Source organism: Archocentrus centrarchus, chromosome 16 (genome assembly GCF_007364275.1).
Source record: "Archocentrus centrarchus isolate MPI-CPG fArcCen1 chromosome 16, fArcCen1, whole genome shotgun sequence".
NCBI lineage: Eukaryota > Metazoa > Chordata > Actinopteri > Cichliformes > Cichlidae > Archocentrus > Archocentrus centrarchus.
Genome location: NC_044361.1, coordinates 23408565 through 23417998, shown reverse-complemented (window position 1 = coordinate 23417998; position 9434 = coordinate 23408565). Strand labels below are relative to the sequence as shown.

The 9434-nt window shown below is 40.1% G+C and overlaps 1 protein-coding gene across 1 annotated transcript; it reads right to left on the bottom strand.

Moving 5' to 3' along the window:
• Window positions 1-89: 89 nt before the first annotated feature.
• Window positions 90-9419, bottom strand: LOC115794267 (uncharacterized). The gene is made up of 13 exons (XM_030749668.1): window positions 9349-9419; window positions 8135-8195; window positions 7404-7491; window positions 3760-3790; window positions 2659-2736; window positions 2416-2555; window positions 2213-2338; window positions 1823-1868; window positions 1596-1661; window positions 1155-1486; window positions 937-1041; window positions 592-667; window positions 90-441 (listed from the first exon to the last, which is right to left on the bottom strand). The coding sequence occupies exons 3-13, from the start codon at window positions 7473-7475 to the stop codon at window positions 398-400; spliced, it is 1116 nt and encodes a 371-aa protein (XP_030605528.1). The 5' UTR covers window positions 7476-7491; window positions 8135-8195; window positions 9349-9419; the 3' UTR covers window positions 90-397.
• Window positions 9420-9434: the final 15 nt, after the last annotated feature.

Sequence of the window (9434 nt, the reverse complement as noted above, 5' to 3'; positions counted from 1 at the left end):
ACAACTTCCAAACCTGGAGGAGCCTTCTGCTTTCTGCAGCACAGGACAAGGAAACACTCTGATGGGAAACTGAATTCAATGACAGAACACATCATTAAAAGCCTTTAATAGCTCTGTGAACCTAAAAAATAAACTAAAATCATCAGTTACGGGTGCAGGATACAACAAAAGTCACATGTAAAACCCTCCAAGTAATAAATCTTCCCATATTCTGAAGACATATTAAAATAAGGAGACTACCTGGCAGCAACAGAAGGAAAACCCACTGCATGTAAATATATGTGTGTGTATATATAAAAAAAAAAAAAAAAAAAAAAAACATGAAATCAACATCTGGACAGCAACAACTTATGTGCATGAGGCACAGAAAGACAAGAAGACAGACTTGTTGCATCTCTTATTTGTAATATCTGGATGGGCCGTCAGGGTACCTGGATGGACCTGCAAAAAAAAGAAAAAGAAAAAAAGGGGGAAGCCATTATAAAGGGGACTGCAAAGAAAGATGCCTCACTCTGGAGTCCATCATGGCATCTGACTCATGGATAAGTCATTATAATAAAAATTCTGGGGGAAGACATGGTGCAGATATACCCGAGTATCGGTTGCCACCGCTTTGCATTCTAGGGGGCGAAGAGGAGAAGTCTGTGGAGCTCATGCTGTTTGGCCCCTGAGGAGGAAACAGACGCCACAAAATACATGTTTTAATCTGACCAAGGGACAACTGAAACATCTGAAGACGTAAATCTGGTTTTGCTCACACTTTCCTCAGATGTTCAAAAATGAGAGACGTGAGAAATGATGGGCTCAGAACAAATACAAGAGTAACAGTTAACTTAGCTGGACAGATCATGTTTAAAGGTCGTTTGGTTTTACGATTATTTTAGGTAAAGACAGTGTTTTTGTTTTGTTTTTTTAAAGTTGTCAACAGCGCCTTACTGATGATACGCTCCTGAGTCGGTACTCCATCAGCACATCTGTTAGTTTCTGTGTCACCTTCAGCACCAGCTGGGCATCACTCTCATTCTCTATCCGGAAAGTATCCTAAAAAAAACAAAACAAAAAAAACACATTTTGTCAAGTTACTGTCAGAATAGAAATACGAATACTTCACAAAACAAAATATGCTGACTTTTAACCCACTGCAACAGACCTACCAGGTATGAGAGCAAAGTATGGGGAAGGCTGCTAGATTCTGGAGCTGCCCCCATTAAACCTGGCCTGTTCATTAAGCTGCTCCCCATCCGACTGCCCTTGAATTCGTCCAGGAACGTTTTGTTTGGACCTTCATCCAGCAGTCCACTCCTTCTATAGCCATCTCTTCCACCTGGACCATGACCCATGCCATCCATGAAAGGTCCCTGATCCATACCAGAGTCAGGAAAATCTTGCCTGGAGGAGTAGCCTCCAAAGTTGGGCTCTCTGAATTCGTCCACTGGATAGTCAGGAGGAAACTCTCCTGGGAACCTTGGTTCAGAGAACCTGGGACCTGTGAGATACAGATTTATTACATTTCAGTTTGCATATTGTTATTTTAATACAAGAGAGACACTCATGTACACTTTGAGAGTGCTAACATCAATACACAAAGAACTAACCAAATGGTGGCCCCATTTGTCCCATCCCTGGAGCTGGTGAAGGTGCAACTTTAGGAACAGCAGATCCTGTGACAGGATAAAAGGACATGTGTGATATGAGCAACTCTATTGGGAAGTAAGGAAAATCCTTTAGTCCTACTCAATGCTAAAATTTGGGAAAACATAAAATTTATCTTAGGTTTTGAGAAATTAAAAACAGGGAATATGAGCAGAAGAGAGCAACTTACGGAGTCCTTTGAAAGCAGGAACGTCAAAGGGCTCCCTGAGGATCACCTAAAAGTAACAATGGGAACAGATAATCATCAAATGCTGTATGTTTTTTAAAGTAAATATTTTTGGGCTTTTTAGCCTTTATTGTTAGGACAGTGGACAGAAGACGGGGGAATACATGCAGCATTTGGGTCACCTGCTCAACCCAGTGAGCTCACCCACCAAATGTAAACATGGGAGACTTTTAGGGTTTGCTAATTTTGTTGCTAGCAAGATAAAATTCTGTCAAAATCGCAACGCAAATACATCCATTCAACAGATCCACATTACAGGAAAGACAAAGGTAAAGGTAACCTTTTGGTTTTTCTTTTTTTTTTTTGGACTCATATCACAGGTGTAGCACTCACCTTGATTTGTCCCCTCCCCTCAGTCTTTTCCACTTCGGCAGCGGCTTCCTTAATAGATTTTCTGATAGCAGGGTCTTTGACAGCATCTTCCTCCTCATTGGTGATCTTGTCAGGGTGGGTCTTTTTCTGTGTTTAAAAAAAAAAAAAATCTGAATAAAATATTAATTCTGCAACATTATACCTTCAATGCAGACAACACTCACCATGTATCTGTAGCAGTGTTTCCAGCCTTTCACATGGTCAATAATATCATGCTGTAAGCTGGCCATGGCGCACAGTTTGCACTGATAGTGCGGTGCGACGGATTTACTGGGGCTCCGGTACTCCCACACATACTGAAGGCCTGCAGATGCAATGATCAGTGATTATTCACTTCTTTATACAAGAAGGACAGGAGATAAAGTAGAAAGATGTGAGGGGGGGAAAAAAGCTTCTCTGCTGCTTACCAATGACACATTCTGTGACCCCCTTCAAGATTTTGCTGAGCGAGGGCACGGTATGGATATTAGACCCTTTGGAGAACACTGGGAGAACACAGTAGTGGTCAGCATCAATTAGAGGATGAATTTATGACTAATAAACAAAGGTTATGTCCTGCAAACTAGTTTAAAAAGAAACTTGAAATAATTATGGTCAATAACAACCACAGAAAGAAAACATTAAAGGTTTAAAAAGTGCAGTGTTCTGTTACATAACCTGCTCTGTTTAACAGCCTGTGGATTTTATTCCAAAGTTTAGACGGACAGATCAACCCAAACTTCTCATGGGAGCTTGGGAAACAAACAAACAAACAAACAAACAAAAAAAAAAAAAAAAACAGGAGCTCTCAGTTAACCCCCTTTTAGGCCCAAACTGAGCTGCAGGACACCACATCATGTGATGCGCCGGTTCTCACCGTGCACAGCCACAGAGCGGTCACTTCTGTGTTGCACCAATAAAGGAGTCCCCTCGCAAACGCACGATGAACGATTAACACAAAATTTAAAAATATTTTGCTATTCAGGCAGAGTTTACTCTTAAGGGGAAAAAAAAAAAAGTGGAATGCAACAAATTATCATTCAAGCCAGTGTAACACAGGCAACTGGTTAAAAAACTGATAATGCATTCAGCAGTGTTAAAAGAAACAAGTGCATTAAAACTTCATGAATAACCAGTGCAGATGCATGGTAGCATAAGCCATGTGTCGTGCAGTTTTAAGACCAATGGTGCTGCTCTTCAATGCAGCAACATCCTAAAGAGACCAGGTTGGACTGTTATTCACAGATTATTCAGAAAACTTCCAAAAATCATGCTGAAAACTGGACTTCTAAATAGGAAACCTGTGGCAAGATATTGGAAAATGTTTTGTGTGAATACTTTTGCAGTGATCTCCAAAGACCAAAACAGTAGACTGCACCTCGAAAGACTCGCGCCCTCAATTCACTGAGGGCGTGAGCCCCTCGCCAGGTGGTGGGCATGCCACCACCCATGACATGAAGCAGGGAAACCAAGGTCTCAGGCTTCAACTCTCAACACTGGAAGTGGCACTGTGTGTAAAAAGGACTTACCTATATCAGCAGAATGCTGCAGCTGCCTTCTCTGTCAGCAGAGGGAATAAACCCACGAGAAGGAGAGAGACACACAGGAAATTAGTGACAGGATGACACTAAGCAGAGGACTGAACTCCGCGTCCAGGCCCGCAGCACAACCATCACGTTCTCATTCTCCGTGACCCCTGCATCAAGCAGTGACAGTCACAGGAATGTGTATAAACGATGTCTACATCCTCACCAAGTGAGAATGTAGAACAGCAACAAATTGTTACTACAGGGAAGAAACTGCGTTGTTACACTTGCCGCAGTGGCCACATCAAGGAAGGCTGAGATCAAGACCTCAGTGATTTGAGAATGAAACTGGTAGAAGAGAGCATGCTCTTTTACCACTGTGCACTGTGGCCAGTGTGATGTGTTTGGAAGCCCCGAATCTGAGCTTGACAGACACAACAGCAAACACAAATCAACTCAACATACACCCCCATCAGTGACAAGAGTGATGTCAGTTGGATATATAAGGTGTGCAAAATATGGACGTGGTTCCTGTTAGAGGGAGCTGCTGAGGTGGATGCTACTTCATCTGAGGCAACCTACCAATAAAGAAAACTTGTTTCCAAACATACAATTTTTTTCAATATAAGCACAGGAGACAGCCAGAAACAAGCAAAAAAAAATAAATAAATAAAAAATCTGGAGTCTTGATTATAAAGGCTAAATATCTGAGTAGAATTTAAAAAGTTTAATAGTGGGATTTCTGGAAATATTATTTGTGTTGTAATCAGTACAGCAATTTTCTGTTTTGCAGCCAATTTAAATTTTAAGTAACAATGCATGTGACTGCTGAACACCAGACAGTATGGAGATAGGAGTTGTGCACATGAACTGACTTTACTGAAGGTACTCTGAAGTCACAGGCCTCATTTTCTTTTTAGTGTTTTTAATTCACTCGCTGATCCTCGCTGTAATGTAAACCAAGCCAAGGTCTGTCCTGCACTGTGCGAAAACTTTAAGAAATTTTTTGTGGAAAAAATTTCTGCCCTCAGGCCTTCATCACCTCAGCCTGAAACAGACTCATCTGCACCTCCTCCCAGCAGAGCTGTCTTTGAGCAGTTTGAGCCAGTCACACTCTCCACACTAAAGGAGGAGATTCAAAATATGAGACCTGTAAACTCTCCCACAGACTGTGTTCCGTCTCGCCTTTTTAAAGAGGCTTTTGATTCAGTGGGACCAACTATCCTCGCTCTGATTAACAGTGCGCTTGCATCTGGTTGTGTTCCAGCTGCCTTTAAACATGCAGTTGTACAGCCTCTAATCAAGAAGAAGAACCTTGACCCTGATGTTCTTTCAAATTACAGACCAATTTCTAAATTACCATTTTTATCCAAGGTTCTTGAAAAAGTTGTTTTTAAGCAACTTCAAGCATTTTTAAGTGAACATGGAATGTGGGAAAAGTTTCAGTCAGGTTTTAGATTGCGTCACAGCACAGAGACGGCTCTTTTAAGAGTTTTTAACGATCTGCTTTTAACTGTGGACTCTGGTAGTCCTGCAGTTTTAGTACTTCTAGATCTGTCAGCTGCCTTTGACACTGTGGACCACGAGATCCTTCTATCCCGCCTAGAACATGAAATTGGCATTAAAGGCACGGTTCTGACTTGGTTCAGATCTTATCTTACTGATAGAAGTTTCTCTGTCCATCTAGGAAACTGTTTTTCTACCACAGCAAAGCTTTCTTGTGGAGTGCCTCAGGGGTCCATTCTGGGCCCAATTCTTTTCTCATTGTATATGTTGCCTCTAGGGTCGATTTTTAGGAAACATAATATTTGTTTCCACTGTTTTGCTGACGACATCCAGGTGTATATGCCCATCAAACTGAACAGCAGAGATCCATGGGAACCCCTGCTGAACTGTCTAAGTGACATCAAGTCCTGGATGAGAAACAATTTCCTAAATCTTAATGAAAGCAAAACTGAGGTCATATGCTTTGGTAAATTTGACCCCTCAAGCTACTCCTCTGGCACTCCGAGTCATTTGGCTCCTCACTGTCGTGATGCTGTGAAAAATCTGGGTGTCATTTTAGATAGTAGTTTTAAAATGGAGAAGCAAGTAAGTGCTGTTACCAAAATCAGTTTTTACCAACTCAGAGTCATTGCCAAGGTAAAACCTTATCTCCCACAGCAGGACCTGGAAAAAGTTATTCATGCTTTTATTACTTCCCGCCTGGACTACTGTAATTCTCTGTACTTTGGCATAGATCAATCATCTGTGCGCCGCCTGCAGGTAGTCCAGAATGCGGCAGCTCGTCTTTTAACCGGTTTAAAAAAGCATGAACACATTACCCCAGTCCTGTCATCCCTTCACTGGCTCCCTGTCCGTTTTAGAATCGATTTTAAGATTTTATTGCTTACTTTTAAAGCCTTAAACGGACTGGCACCTTTGTATCTGTCTGAGCTGCTTCACTGTCACACCCCTGTAAGAGCTCTGAGGTCATCGAACCAGCTGCTCTTACAGAGGCCTAAAACTAGACTAAAACAGAGAGGTGATCGAGCTTTTGCAGCAGCAGCACCAAAGCTATGGAACGATCTACCTCTCCATATCCGCACAGCTCAGACGATACACACATTTAAATCTCTATTAAAAACACATTTCTTTTCCTTGGCATTTGGCTGCAGTGCTACCTCCTTTTAGATGATTGTTTTATGGTATTTTTATGGTACTTGTTTTAAACGTTTTAATTTTTAATTTTCTTATGTTATTTATTGTTCTTAATGTTTTTATTTATTTATTTTTATTTTATTATTTTATTTATTTATTTATATATTTTTATTTTTATTTAGTATAGTCCTTGGGGTTACAGATCTTGTACAGCACTTTGGTCAACGTCGTTGTTTTAAATGTGCTTTATAAATAAACTTGACTTGACTTGACTTGACTTGCAAAAAAAATTACATTTATAATCTGATGTCTGTGTTGCAAATAATAAACTGCAGAGTTTTTAACCTCATGTGCTGTGCTCATATAGAACATACAGATTAAAGGCAGTCTAAAGCAGCTGAATGTCACAGGAATTCAAACGGCGATGTGTCCACTCACTGCCGTTTTAACTGAGCAGTAATGTAACAACTTAGGCGGAAAAAAAATCTGTGATTTTAACTGAACAAAGGGATTCGAATCAGCAAAATGATCCATGACTCCCACATAATATATTTAGTGTGACACTGTAGCACTCAGTAGTAAAAACTGTGAGGCCTGCCACATGGTACCGGTTTATCTCACTTTAAAAAAAAAAAAAAAAAAAGAAGCAAGTTTCAGAACCTCAAAGCTAAGAAAACCGGTGTTAAAAAACAATTCCTTTAAACCACAACAGGGTTGACAGGACTAAGATTTGAGGCCCAGACCTCTGAAGTCCTCAATAACTAGACTGCACATGAAAGCAGGCACCCAGTCCACGTGCCAAGTACTGCTGCCACCCAGCGCTCCATCAGGCATCACAACAAAATTAAAGGGAAAAAAAAAAAAAAAAAAAAGAGGAAATCCCACACTTCCTTTGTTAGCAGCTGTACATATAAAGGTAAGGAGTATCATTTCATTAATTCTGAGGTTTTGGTACTGTACATTTGGCCACCTGTGGCATTAAAGTAGAGCCACAGCTCAATACCTACCTTTGGATTCCTCTTTGGATTTGGGGGCCCATTTTTAGGTGGAGGCTGGTTTCCTGGCTCCTGAGTTTCCATTTCCTCAGCTTCTTCACTGCGAGACAAACAACGTGACCCCTGTTAAAGACAGGCCTGCACTAATTACTGTGTTTTCAGTCCCATTAGCCCAGGTGGATTACCCCCCAGTGTAACTGCCTGCCAATCAGTGGGGTGAATCACTAAAATGTCAGGTTTATTTTTTAATCAATGTTAAGACAATTTTATGAAATTTTTCAAGTTTTGACCTCAGCTCCACAACAGCTTAGGCACGACATAGACGTAGTAAACAACATAACCTTTGTTGTTTTCATGTCATTGTAGGCCCAGCTTTGCCAGCATCCCCATCGAATGTCCCCTATTATTACAGTCACAGCAAAAATCCAGCCAATTGTTCACAACTGTTGTCAAAAACTGGAGCTGAAGACCAAATTTGACTTGTTAATCTGTCAAGCTACTGCTAATATAGTATCAAAACCACTCAAAACCCACTGGAGATCCAGGTTCAAATTGCTGAAAAACAAATTTTTTAACTCAAAAATAAATAAATACATACATAAATAAATATGAAAAATAGACAAAAAAAAGTGCCCCCAGGGGATGAGGGTGGAGTTTTAGCTATAGACAAACTCAAGCACAGTCAAAGATGGACATGAACACTGGGCTTTCTGTGGCTCTGCTAAGCCCACCCTTTTTTGTACCTTTCCACTCTTTGACCTGCTCTCTTGCAGGTGTTCAGAAGGTCTGGTATTTTGTCTTCCACTATGGGCAAAGCCAAAAATGTAGAAAAAGCAAACAAACAAACAAACAAAAAACCTTGATAACTCAGTGCAGGTAACACACACAGTACTTGAGTTGGATAACTACTCAAATCTTAATATGTTGATTACTCGTACTCAGGTCAACCTATATATGTGCCGTGAGACAGAATGCAATACTTCTAAAATATGTGAGAACTAAAATAATCTTTCAGTGCAAATTTGTTGATTGTGTTTATTATAAAAACTGAGATAAATTTAAACATTGAACGTAAGTCGAACAAACAAACTTCAGACATAATGATTCAACCTAAAAATGGGTCAAAATGGATAAATTCATGAAACACCCAACACAACGCTGTTCTGAAACCAGCTCTACAGCATGAAAACCTCATTTAATATCTGGAAGAAAAAAAAAATCCTTGAAGGTAGAGATAATGTAAGCGATTTGTACAATTTTCTTCATGTTAGGACTTCTTAATCCAACCAGCTCATGGGTTTGTAACTTTGTTTCGGGAAACGTGCTTTACCCACCCCAAACAACAAAACAAAGGATAGTAATTTTACTACTGTTAGTGATTTTTAAACGATCTTAGATTGTTTGCCTACTATTTTATTAACTTTATCAACAACACAGAGCAACAGCAACAGTACTGCGGAAAAGTGCAGCGCAGGCAGAAAAATAAATAAATAATGGGGAATAAGCAATATTTAAAAATGAACTCAGATCATCTTGTAATGGAGATTAAGTCTTTATCTTATTTATCTTATGCTTGCATTTACAGTAATTCTGGGACTCAAGATATCTTGCCTTCGTCTCCCATTATCTTTTGCACGCAGCCACAACAATGACGTGCACAGCCTCAAAAATGTCTTTTTGGGCAAATATTATCAAAAAGACAGGTTTCTACAGTATCGTCCATAAAACCATCGATGCACGCATTTTAAAAAAAAACAACAAAATGCTGTAAAGACATCTCATTTCGTGAAACAAGAAAGGGTAGCTCTGTTAGCTGGGGGAGGCCCATAAGCCGATCCGTACTTTACATTATCTGACAACCAAAAATGTGACAGTGAAACATGTCAGTGATTTCCAAACGCCACATATCATAGATATCTACAGGACATAATCAACTGTCCTATATTATGAACCTTACCCGAGATATTTGAACACAACACGCGAGTTCCCCGGAGCGCAAGATGAACGGAGAATTTAATGCTAGCTGAGCTTCGGTAGAAGATA

Bases quoted from the DNA above. Each gene is read 5' to 3' on its own strand.
- LOC115794267 (XM_030749668.1), bottom strand. From the start codon at position 7,475: ATGGAAACTCAGGAGCCAGGAAACCAGCCTCCACCTAAAAATGGGCCC. The intron at 2,556-2,658 runs GTAAGCAGCAGA...TTGCATCTGCAG, and splicing joins GGTCACAGAATGTGTCATTG to GCCTTCAGTATGTGTGGGAG. The intron at 1,662-1,822 runs GTAAGTTGCTCT...ATCCTGTCACAG, and splicing joins TCCTGCTTTCAAAGGACTCC to GATCTGCTGTTCCTAAAGTT.